Genomic DNA, 13,088 nt, shown 5'->3' on the forward strand with positions numbered 1-13,088 from the left:
ATTTTTTTGGTCATTTTCATTTTTGTTTTGACATTTTTTTGTCATTTTCAATTTTGCTTTGACATTTTAAATTTTATTTTGACATTTTTTGACATTTTCAATTTTGTTTTGACATTTTTTGACATTTTCAACTTTGTTTTGACATTTTTTTATAATTTTCAATTTTGTTTTGACATTTTTTTGTAATTTTCAATTTCGTTTTGACATTTTTTGTAATTTTCAGTTTTGTTTTGACATTTTTTGTCATTTTCAATTTTGTTTCGAAATTTTTTTGCCGTTTTCAATTTTGTTTTGATATTTCTTGTCATTTTCAATTTTGTTTTGGCATTTTTTTGTCATTTTTAATTTTGTTTTGACACTTTTTGTCATTTTAAATTTTGTTTTGACATTTTTTTGCCATTTTCAATTTTGTTTTGACACTTTTTGTAAATTTCAAATTGGTTTTGACATTTTTTTGTCATTTTAAATTTTGTTTTGACATTTTATGTCATATTCAATTTTGTTTTGAAATTTGTTTGTCATTTTAAATTTTCTTTTGACATTTTATGTTATTTTCAACTTTGTTTTGACATTTTTTTGTCATTGAAAATAAAATAAATCGAAAAAATATTCAAAACTTTAACACCCTGTAGCTACGAAACGAAGCAGAATCGGACCTATGTTGATATGAAAAATAAATCCTATTTTTACATTAGGAATCTCCCCACTAGGGATGGCACATCTTTTTTTGAAACACCCTGTATGTACAGTTTACTAAAAAAAATCATGAAAATAGCGGTAAAATTAAAAAAAAATATATATAACACTTTCAATTTGACGAAAAAAAAATTCCCTTGCTTTTTTTTGCATCTGAGCGTACAAACCTTAACAGAATTTATTTTATTACTTTTGGGTAATTCTCTGTGAAAGTACAGTAATTAATTTCGGCTTGATTTTGACATATTCACTGTTTTGACTCTCCCTAAATATGCAAGTTAGGTAATAATTCGATCTAATACAATTTTTTCCGTGTTATTGAGCTGGCCACAGTACTTTTGGCGTAGGCAGTACTAGTACGAGTGGGTTTCTCGCATACAAATGTCCTTTCTGTTAATTACCGTTCCTCTACTATGCGTTTTTCTTTTCCGTGGCCGATTGAAATACCCGCCCACTCGATTTTATAGGTTAGGAAACACCTTACTACACGCCAACTTGTCGTTGCATAATTTATTTATTTTTAATTTCATTCATGTGCGCTCTTGAACTTAGAGGGAACGTTTTTAATGTTTAAAACGCTTTATCGCAATGTTTTTAAATGCCAACACCCTGTATAGTATGTTTCATTTCGATGCAGAATCAAAATAAGAACATTTTTTTTGTATTTGAAGTGTTCCTTAATTTTTAACTGTTTCGCAGATAATAGCAACTGTTAAAGTTGCCTTATATCTATCAAAAATAGTAGATAAAATTAGATTTACCTTTTTTCAAAAGAAAATTGTTCATTATTTTTTACAGATATACCCTACCGCAGAGCAAGCCAGTGCAAGCAGTTATAGTTCGGCCCCAAGTACACCTGTCAGTTCACCCCCACCATTAGCACCTACAGGATGGCTGACCAATCACAATACGCCTCATTCTCCCCACTATACGCAAGCTGTCACTGTCAACAACACCGCGCAAAACTTACACAATATGGTAAGTTGACAGAGAGTCTTATTTATTTGTCAAGTAAAAAAAGTTCTGCACAAAATTACACTATCTTAATATACAGGATGTTTATACAACGGTATTTTTATCTATTTATCAAAGTCATCTAACAAAAAAGGGAGATACAACACTCCATTCTGTTTAGAATCATACATACTTAAAAATGCTGCATAAATATGACAACGCTGTTGAGTTTCGTGTGCATCTCTGTCTTTTTTTATTAACAATCGTAGAAAGTAACTTTCTATACTTTTTTTTAATATAATATAATAATTATTTCTTTATTATAGTAATAATAAAGAAACTGAAATTATTAATAGGTACGCGAAAAAAAATTAAATGCTAAAAAGGGGGGACTCGAATAGTCCACCTTTTGGCAATCTTAGTACTGGCGAACCATCTTGGATATTTGAAAATACTTAATCAGTTCCTTTTCAAAGAAAAAAAACAGTGAAAATTACTTAAAAAATCAAAAGTTCACAAACACCGCCCAGCAACACTGTTAAACATAACTAGAATGAATCCAAAACCAACCGCAGAAATTTGGCACCATCGCTTTTTGTTGAAAACGATGTTTGATCGGGATTAAATATAAATAGTTTTGTCTCTTTGAGTTAGATGTCTTTGATTATATTTCACGTGTGCTTCTTCCTATGCTTTGATCTTATTTTATAATTTTTTATTATTAATATTTGTTTTTTTTTAATTTTTGTTGTGTTCAGTTTTTTTGCATGTTTTTTTTTTTCCCTTAAGCCCGCCGCCCCTGAAGCACGTCTAGATGACGCGATTGGCTTTTTGCGAAACCAAGCCGAGGCTACGCAGGTGAGATTTGTTTTTATTTTGTGTCACTTTGCATGATTTTTTTTTCGATTATTTTTATGCGTTTTATAATATGCTATGCGAGTTTTATTTGATACGTTTTGATTGAACAGGAAAAGCGTTACGCCCAGACAGGCCTTTACATTTATCGGAGATTGTCCAAAGTATACCGGATGTTTCAAATTCGACCAAGGGAAAGAGATCAGAGTTGCAAGCTCACATAAAATTTTGAAGTCTTTTTTGGATTTAAATCATTTTAATGACTCAAGTCATTTGATTTGAAGTCATTTTTCGAAAGCTGACTCTAGACTTAAAATTTAAGTCTTTTTCAAAATGATCTGTGGTTTAAATCTTTATATTTTTTATATATTTTTTTTTATTTGTTTATATTTTTTTCTTTTTTTTATTTATTGTATTTTTTTTATTTATTTTTATATTTATTAAGTTTTATATTAATTTTATTTTTTATAAAGAAGACAAAATTATTTCCATATTAATTTTTATTTATTTATTTTTTTGTATTTTATTTTTTTTTTTTTATTTATTTTTTTTATTTTCATTAAAATGATTTAGGTCTTTTTTTTACTTAAATCATGATAATCTGTAAGTGAAGTCAGTAAAATGACTTAAATCAATATAATTTCACTCAAGTCATGACAACCAGAATTCAATTTAAATACCTCTTTTTTAAATGTTAATATTAATTTTTACCCATTACCGATTTTTTTATTATTATACTAGCGTGTACCCGCGACTTCGCGTCGAATTAATCATATTTCAAAATATGTAAAAAAACAAAATAAATTACGCGTGTCCGAGCGTTTTTCCGAAAGACTAACCGTTTTTTAAATAACAAACATTGTAATATTTGAGGGGCGTTTTCACCCTCTTGGAATTTGAGATTCGAGGAACCCCTCCTTATCAAACCTCTACACCCCACAGTCAATCCGTTTGCCAAAAATCAGCTTTAAACGTCAAGCAGTTCAAGCAGAATCGTGAATACTCAATGGTCATATTTTATGAAAAACCCTGTATACATTTTTAAAAAATCTTAAAATATGTAACCCAACAAAATAAAATATACGTGTTTAAGAGTTTTTCCGAAAAACTTACCGGTATTTAAATAAAAAATATTCTAATATTTGAGGGGTGGTTTCACCCCTTTTGAATTCGAGTTCTGAAAAATCCGTTCTTATCGAATCTCTACACCCTATAGTCAATCCGTTTTCCAAAAATCAGCTTTTTACGTCAAGCGCTTTAAGCAGGATCGTGATTAATCAATGACCAGATTTTTCGAAAAACCCTGTATAAATTTTTAAAACATCTTAAAATATGTAAAAAAATAAAATAAAATATACGTGTTTAAGCGTTTTTTCGGAAACTTGACCGTTTATAAAATAAAACATATTGTAATATTTGAGGGGTGGTTTCACCCCCTTGGAACTGGAATTTCGAAAAATCCCTTCTTATCGAACCGCTACACCCTAAAATCAACCTGTATGCCAAAATTGAGCTTTTTACGTTGAGTGGTTTGAGTAGGATCGTGATTAATCAGTATGTCAGTCACTTAAGGATTTTATACAGGTTGTTAACTCGACAGTTACTTATAGGGGAACAAAATGGCAACACTGCCTATTGAGAACGCATGCATTATTGATTTTTCTGCCGACTTGTCCCATCGCGTCTTCTATCGACGAGCGGGCCGAGGTTGCCATATTTCAATTTGTTAACAAATTAACAACCTGTATATTAGTATATAGATACAGAATAGAATAAAATACTATATAAACAACTATAATAAACAATAAAAAATAAACGCATCAAGGACCTATAAAACATGAACAACTTGGATAAAATTAAATTTCGTGGTACTTTGTACAGGTTGTCCCATTTTTTGTGTGTTTTACAGGGTGTCTCGTTTATGAGCAGCGCTACAAAGATACGGTTTTCACAGTTGCTACTTTTTTATGAAACTAAAGATGGTAAACACATATTTGACGCCGCTGTTAAAAATTTCGATAAAAACATATGAAAAAAAGACTTATTAAATAACGTTATGTTGATTTAAGTTTTTACAAAAACCACTGGACTTGAAATAAAATGACTCACACACAACATGATTTAAGACTGAAGTTTTTTTAAAACTGACTTATTGCAGCTGTGTTCCCAATAACGCGTGTTGAATTTGAAAGACCCTGTATAAACATATATTTTCATTTAGGATTGCGTGTAGTAAAGCTTGTTGTAATTTTTAGGGTGCAAGAATGGAAGAACGATTAGATGATGCGATAAACGTTTTAAGAAATCACGCAGAGTCACAGATAGGATTAGGACAGCTCCCCAACAGTTTAGCTCCCCACCAGATGACGCAACTCGGGTACAGCGCCCCCCCACCGCAAGATCCCCACCTCTCGGACTCTGTCAAAGTGGAGCGACCCACATACAACACAAGTAAATATTTTTCTGTCACTAATAGACAGTCGCGTCGGTTACTAGCTTAACGTCGAAGTTTATTTATTTATTATTGAACCATATTTTTGTTTTTTTTTCTCTCTGTTAGGTCTTTCATTATACAGATTTCTTTTTTCTTTCGAGGTGCCGTCGTTTTCAATGATGTTTTCATTCCAGAAAAGCGCAAAGAGCCGCCAGATAGCGACACCAAGCCCTCCAGTTCGGTGGAGAGTGTAGTTCAGCCAAACTCGACCAGCGGTCCCAAGTCCAGCAAACGGTCTAGGCGATAGTAAGTTCTCTCTCTATGTCGTTTTATCTCTTTGTAGGTCCGATTATTGATGATGCCTAAGAGTATGCAACTAACATTACGCCGGATTCTAAGGGTTTTATTGGTTAATTTCATCTTTAGGTCAAGTGTCAGTTCGAGGTCAATTAGTCAGTTTTTTTACGTCATCTACTGACCTAGTTGAAGTTGGCGCTAAAGATTTTTAGACAGTGACAGTTATTTTTGCATTTGACGGACGAGCGCACAGTGGGTTGGAAGATAAATTTAACGGGACAAAAGCGTTTGGTTAGAAACAAGCCAAAAAATGTGTACTGATAAGAATAAATAGTAGACATTCCAATTGATACAAAAATGCATGAATATTCTTTGTATTTCGATACATTTTTATCAACCAAATTTAGTCGTTTTCTGCTTAGCAAGGCAGAGATCACACGAAAACAAAATATTTACAAGTGCTTATACATTTTATTAGAAAACCAAATTACGTTGAAGATTGCCAAAGGTATGTACTTTTCTACTGTACGTATATTATTTGTTAAAATTCTTCGTGCCTTTGTTCTGCGGATATCAAACTTTCACTTTTTTTCAAATATCGATATATTGAATGATGTAGATCTTTTGAGTTACCAATAGTTACCAACACAGGTAGTCACAGTCACAGGGAGTTCAAGCTTAACAGGTGAATGCCCAAAAAGATTCATTTCAATCGGATAGTATTAAAACAAAACAACTCCATCAAAAGGCACTGAGTTTAAAAAATTGTCTTAGATACTTACTATATATGAATTTACAATTACCGAGTGTTAAAATTAAAATTAAAATATCTCTATCTTATTTATTATTTTCAAAATAAAATATATTTTCTAAAATAAATTATAGAGGGTGTCACAAGATTACAAATTAATTAAAAAAAAACTGCTAAAGAGTTTTTTGATGTCATAATTTTATGTATTTGGCAATAGTTTACAATACGGTTTTTGCGTGTCACGTACGAATAATATCATAGTTTTATTATCTTGTATTTATTTATTAATAAATTAAGTTGTTAATAAATAAATAAATTTAACGATAATATAGTTGCTATATTTTAGACCATTTGCTACGTTCTTAGATTTTAAGTCCCAAACGTTGCTCTTGATAATTTATTGCTCTTAATTAGATTAACACCTAAACTGCCCAAACGGCGACATTTTTCTAGCGATATGACTGAAATCCTGTAATATATTTATATAGAAATAATGCCGTCGATATTTTTTAATCAACTATATTGATTCTCAACTAATAAACAATATTACAAATTACAATAATAACACGCTGGGTTAAAGAAAACAATTTTTATATCCTCTGTCAGTAAACTACCAAATACAAGTGTATATAAAGTTGCCTACCGTACAATCCTTTTATGAACGACGCGGTCAATGGCCAATATAAATTATATCTATCGCACTTTAACCCATTATATTTTCTATACGTATTATACCTTACCTTGTTGACTTCACGATGGGTAAAATAAAACGTTTTCAAGCGAAAATTGGACAAATTGGGAATAGTTTTCAATATTTTAGGACAAAAGAAAAGTGATTTACAAAAAGTATAATTTAAATAGGTTTTTCTAAATTTCTCCTGATTTTTTTGGGGGGGCATTGACCATTTGACCTCATGGTTAAGCCGCCACTGGTATAAAGTCTATTTTATGGCAGTTTCTGAACCAATTTAAACAGGATTACTGGTGTATTGTTGGTTGTATATTCATTGACGTCATAATAGTGGGCCCTAGTAAAAGAATAAGAAAAATATTTAATGTGTTTATTTTTTGAGAGTACATTTTCCTTTTTTAGGACTACTTGATTATTATATTATATTGTATTATTGACATTTTTTTTTAATCGGATTAAAAAATATTCAAGGAGACTCACATTGAATTTTACATTTTTTTTTAAAATAAAAACGTTACATTCGAAAGAGAAGGCCTGATATGTTTGGCGTAAAAGGCATTCTTTTCTCGACGGTAACGATATCAAAATCATAATGAATTATACAGGGCGTCCCAGAAATAAGTGCAAATATTTTAACTGGTAGTACAGTTCAACCCCAGAAACACGCCTATGAGGTTTTTTTCGCGAAAAAAAAAATTGAAAATTCGAAATTTTTTGAAAATTTTTTTGGAATTTTTTTTAGTTTTTAGTTAAAAAACATAATTTCTTGATAATATGGCAACATAGGTATTAGATTAAATTTACAAGAAAGAAAATCCAGAAAAGATCCAGTGGTTCTCAAAATTTTAGCAAAAAATCATTTTTTTTTGGAAATTTCCAAAATAAAATAACTCCGTTATTTTGGACTTATTTGAAAAACGATAAAGAGAAAATATGTTTCTTTTATCGAGATCTACCACCCCTTAAAGTATTTGCACTTATTTCTGGGACACCCTGTATATAGCGTTAGAGAAAGATATTAAAGATAACTGAGGTTTGTACACTGATTTTGACACAACTTATGTTAAGCGACGTTATACGATGCAAGTGAATAGACGGGTGGCCGTCTGAGAGTGTATAGAACGTTCAACCATCTTTCAACGTGACGTCATATATTGTCGAACTCTCTCAATCGCTTGCCAGCCAGATGAAAGAGATTGATGACGTCATTACGGCATTTCGTAAATTATTGCATATTCTTTTTAGTAATTGTCATTGTCATTTGATTTGTCTTTAAAATTTTCTGAACAATATGACTTGATCTCAGACACACCCTGAAACTGATATTTGACAAATAATGATGACGTATACGGTGGACAATGGCTGAACAGTCTTTATCAGTCTATCCTGGCTTTTCCTAAAGTTATTTTGAAAAAGATTCACTGAACAAACCTCAGCTAATTTTGGATTTTTCTAGCTGTTATTAGTGGTGTTTCCTTGATTGTTTTTTACTCATGTTATTGTCTATTTTTTAACTAGTCAATCAAGTAATGCCGACGAGGACGAAACTAACGAAGACGGTTCGACGAAGGCCATACGCGAAAAAGAGCGTAGACAGGCCAATAACGTTCGGGAACGGTACGTAAAACGCACACTAACCTCACTTATTCCGACTCGAGGTTCCCAGAGCAACATTAATCCCACTTTTTTACCCCTATCCAGCCAAGGCTTAATGTTTCTCGAGTTTATAATGTTCCTAATATCCTAACGATATGTATGAACTAATATACAAATTGATTTTTATCATTCAGTTATACAGGGTGTCCCAGGCTGAGCGTGCATTAGAAGTTTCTAGAGGACTACAATATCGAATTGAATCTTGAAATAGATAGCCATATGTCTTCTCTTTATGTTACAGTGACTGTGGTAATTACAAATTTGACTTTTAGGCTATACAAATTTTTTTGGCAGGCAATTTTTTTCGTCCAAAAATTTTAAATATTTTTTTTTCTCAAAAAACGGTTAATGTTAATATTGTGGTTTTCTACAAACTTCTGATGCACGCTCAGCCTGGGACACCCTGTATACCTACATTTTTCTGTATTGCTAGGAGTCAAATCTGGCGAATATGTTGTATATATATATTACCAGGTATCTCAAAAGTTTTCATGTTTAGGATATGAAGTTTTTTCTTAGAATAGGTCGAAAAATTAATTCCCCTGAATTATCGGCATTTCTTTAATGAACACCCTGTATATTAGTTCGTAATATCTTACTTCCTAAACTCTTCCAAATCCATTTCACATATTTCCCTTCCCTTATAATATTTTGGCACTAAAAAGGCTCATATTCAAATTACAAATGTTACAGATGGTTTGTTCTGTCTTTTATCTTTATAATGCAGAGAACTCTGTTTTTTTTTTCATTTTTATTTTCTCTGGACTCAAAAAAGAATTGGTAACATTTGTTTTTAGGAATTGGCCAAGCATGAGTAGATATTTGATTTAATTTTAATTATTACTGTATATATATTGAGCACATTGAATATGGGCCTGTTATACTTCGATACGGTGTGTGTTTACGAGAAACAGACATTTTTTATTATACAGGGAGCGTCAAAATGAACGTAGAACAATTTATCTGTCGGCAGATCTTGAGATTTTCTCTCTCAGAAAAAAGGAAAATGTAAAAAATTAAATTAACGGGATTATTGCAAAAATTATTTTAGTTACATCATTTTTAAACGGTTTTTTATTGTATTGTTACCCTAGATCATAACCGGGTGTTGCATCGTCGAGCGGGGCATAAGAAATCCCTAATTATTTTAGAGAATAATTCTATTTAGGTTTATTGAAGAGCACTAAGACCCACATTCAAAAGAATAACTTTAGATATTTTTGATTAGCCCGTTTACGAGTTATCGCCGATTTCTTTTTAAATATTTCTCCTTTTTTATGGCCCTGTATTTACTTATGAGCACCAGTGTAGGTAAAAGATAACTGTCAAATGAAGTTGTCATTTAATAAAAAGTACCTAAATTAATAAGTTATTGAATATTGTAATAATACTATAATTAACCTTGTAATTGATTACTTTATTTTACTTTAATTCATATTAATTTGTATTTATAAATACATTTTTAAGATTTCCGTTGTAGGAATGAGTTTTCAATAGTAATAAAGCACTAAATAGGTAAATTTCTGAAATGACAACTTCATTTGACAGTTATCTTTTACCTTGACTGGTGCTCAAAAGAAAGGAGAAATATTTAAAAAGAAATCGGCGATAACTCGTAAACGAGCTAATCAAAAATATCTAAAGTTATTCTTTTGAATGTGGGTTTTAGTTTTTAGTGCTCTTCAATAAACCTAAATAGAATTATTCTCTAAAATAATTAGGGAAGCCAATAATTGACCCCATTAAAATTTACATGGGATTTCCTCTGTCCCGTCCGACGAAATATAGTCTAGGGACACCCGGTATATGATCTAGGATTGTTATTCTCTTTTTTTTTCGTTATGATAATTTTTGCTTTAATCTGTGCTACTAGTCGTGTATCAAAAAAAAATGTTATCGAGATGACACTAACGGAATTGTTAGTTGTTCTAGCGCAGATGAGACTGAGGATGGTGAGTTAGATCCAGATGTTAAAGCCCAGAGGGAAAAGGAGAGGAGACAGGCAAATAACGCACGAGAAAGGTGGGGGAATCACCCGGAAATCCTTTTATTTTGTCATACATATCGGGTCTTGTTTAAGTATAACCAAGCCTATATTCTTGTGTCTATGTGCTTCTCACCGTTTATGCTTTTTTTTTATTTTTTTTAAATATGCATGGTAATAGCCAAAGACATCTAACTCATTATTTACGTTTTATCCCGGTCAAACATCGTTTTCAATGAAAAGCGACGATGCCAGACTTCTGCGGATTGCGTTAGATATACGGATTGTGTTATTATTTTTATTAATGTTTCTTTTTTGGTACCTATAGAAACAGTGTACTAAATATATTTTTAGGTATGTTATTTTAGTTAAAATACATATATTATACCTTTGAAATGATTTTTAGATTTCTAATTAAATTAAATTCAAATTTATTAAGGAAGTAACTGTGATAACCCTGTTTTAGGAACACTTCAGGGAACTGATTCGTGAACTTTAAGTATAACTAAGTCTTTTTCTTTACAAAAGAACCGTTTAAAGTATTTTTTAAATATCTAAGATGGTTTGCCAATGTTTTAATTTGCAAAAAGGTGGACTATTTTAATCCCAAATTGATACCTATTTTGCCGTAAATGACGAATTTACGTATTTTTTAGCTTTAACAGTGTTGTACCTTGTTTAAATTTTAAGTAGGATATTACCAAAAAGTATTATTAAAAACTTCACATCTTGAATTCTCATGTACTGTTACTGTAATAGAGAAATTATTATTATATTACATAAAAAAAATAAACAGCACGCCACTGGTAGACTGAAAATACAGAAATGCGCGCGAAACTCAACAGCGTTGTCATATTTATGCACCCATCTCTTTTTTACTTATTTTATAAAAGTGTTGAATTATGAAAGCAGTGTTGTGTCTTTCTTTTGTTATATGTCTTTGGACTTAGCAGCTTATTAATCAAAAAATTAATCAGTACATTTTTTCGATTATCTATGTTTGTTGATGTGTTTGGTAACTATATATCGGTTCTAAATAATAATTAAATAACTTTTTCAAGCTTGAACTAGATTTTCATCTGCTCGTTTTAACAGGTTTTTTTGTCTCAACATATAAGTGATATTATAACATATTCATAGACTAATTTAAGATATTGCATGATGTGGGATAGTAACTAACAATTTGTGTGATTTCTAAAGAAACATTCTCAATATTTTCTCGATTTTATAGGATAAGAATTCGGGATATCAACGAAGCCCTGAAAGAATTAGGAAGAATGTGCATGGCACATTTAAAGACAGACAAACCACAGACAAAATTGGGTATACTTAACATGGCTGTCGAGGTTATCATGACCTTGGAACAGCAAGTCAGGGGTAAGCATATTATTTACCATATATCTTTTGATTTTGACAGCATATAAATTTATTTAAGAGACATATTAATCTAAGAGTAATATTAATCTAATTTCTCTATGTTTGCTTTTTTATATTTTTAATTGTTTCTAAAGTAATCGCAAAACAATTTCCGATGCACGTCATCAATTTTGAGTGACAAGCCATGGCGACAGCGCTGCCAGATCGTGATGGATTTATAAGATGAATCTTAATTTAAAATTGACAAACAATATATTATATTATTTTTTAAAGATCTATACGTTTTATTTTTAATTTAATAACTAAATATTTTAGTAATTAATTTATATATTTGTTATTATTATTTACTTATTACATGTTGGCAAAAACTAGTCAATTATGAAGATTATTGTAACCGGTATTATGGGTTATTTATTTATTTATTGATGTACAGGGTGTCCCACTAAGAATAGCTCTCGGCTGTATCTCGGAAAGTATTAGGGGCTATGGGAAATTGCTGGAAATTATTTTCAAGTTTGTAGAACGACCGCTAGGGGGCGCAACTGCAACAAAAAATAAGAAAATGGAGTTTTTACACAATTTTGCCTAGATAAGGTGTACTAAAAGTAATCGCTTCATAATCCTCAGTAAATTTTGAATATTTTTTGTTAAAGCCATTTTCCCCTATCTACCAAAATAAAGTGGTGGGGGAAGGTTAAATCTGTTTTTATTTAAATATTAATAACTCTGGACTGGATGATCGGAATCGAACAAGCGAGGGCTCGTTTAAAAGAGCGTTTCTTACTCTATATTGTATCATATAAACAATAATAATAAGCTTTTGAACGCAAACGCTAGGGGGCATTGTCTTACAATTTAACAAACATTGCGCGTTTTTTTGTTTTGCGATTACTATAGACTAGACTAGTTGAAATATTTATATTTATTTTAAGAAACGTATTAATCTAAGAGTATTATTTAATTTAAGATCTCTATGTTTGTTTATATTTTCAATTCTTCCTGGTCTGTATAATTTTGAGTTAATCAATATGTTACTATATTATTGCAGAGCGAAACCTGAACCCCAAAGCCGCTTGTCTGAAGCGGCGGGAAGAGGAAAAGGCTGAAGACGGCCCCAAATTGGGGCCCGCGCCCCACCATAACATGCTCTCTGCCCCCCACTACTCCACACTACCCGTAAGTATCGATTATGTAAGTATTCCCAAGAGTATTTTTTATTATTTATTGGTATTTTAAATTATTCTTTTAACCCGATTATGCCTGTTTAAAAAAACTAAGAAGGAGCATATAAAACGCTTAGGTTGAGCGCGATGGGGACCTAAAATGGCCGACTTAAATTCCGGTTTATCAGTGGCGTTCTAATTTTATTCAAAACGTGAAAAAAATTGATGTA

The 13,088-nt window shown here is 31.1% G+C and overlaps 1 protein-coding gene across 7 annotated transcripts in view; it reads left to right on the forward strand.

Annotated features, from left to right (window-relative positions):
• LOC115882876 (protein daughterless-like) overlaps positions 1 to 13,088 on the forward strand; it is a 65,265-nt gene that overhangs the window by 49,300 nt on the left and 2,877 nt on the right. For 2 of the 7 annotated variants that reach the window (XM_030901137.1, XM_030901143.1), the window contains 8 exons: positions 1,495 to 1,674; positions 2,440 to 2,508; positions 4,761 to 4,956; positions 5,101 to 5,245; positions 8,197 to 8,295; positions 10,258 to 10,356; positions 11,550 to 11,695; positions 12,744 to 12,886. In XM_030901137.1, coding sequence (XP_030756997.1) covers positions 1,495 to 1,674; positions 2,440 to 2,508; positions 4,761 to 4,956; positions 5,101 to 5,245; positions 8,197 to 8,295; positions 10,258 to 10,356; positions 11,550 to 11,695; positions 12,744 to 12,886 — 1,077 coding nt within the window. The remainder of the gene's footprint in view (positions 1 to 1,494; positions 1,675 to 2,439; positions 2,509 to 4,760; positions 4,957 to 5,100; positions 5,246 to 8,196; positions 8,296 to 10,257; positions 10,357 to 11,549; positions 11,696 to 12,743; positions 12,887 to 13,088) is intronic. The other 5 variants (XM_030901138.1, XM_030901139.1, XM_030901140.1 and 2 more) reach the window with 5 other exon arrangements.

This window comes from Sitophilus oryzae, unplaced genomic scaffold, assembly GCF_002938485.1.
Source record: "Sitophilus oryzae breed Bouriz unplaced genomic scaffold, Soryzae_2.0 scaffold_179_pilon_pilon, whole genome shotgun sequence".
Lineage (NCBI taxonomy): Eukaryota > Metazoa > Arthropoda > Insecta > Coleoptera > Curculionidae > Sitophilus > Sitophilus oryzae.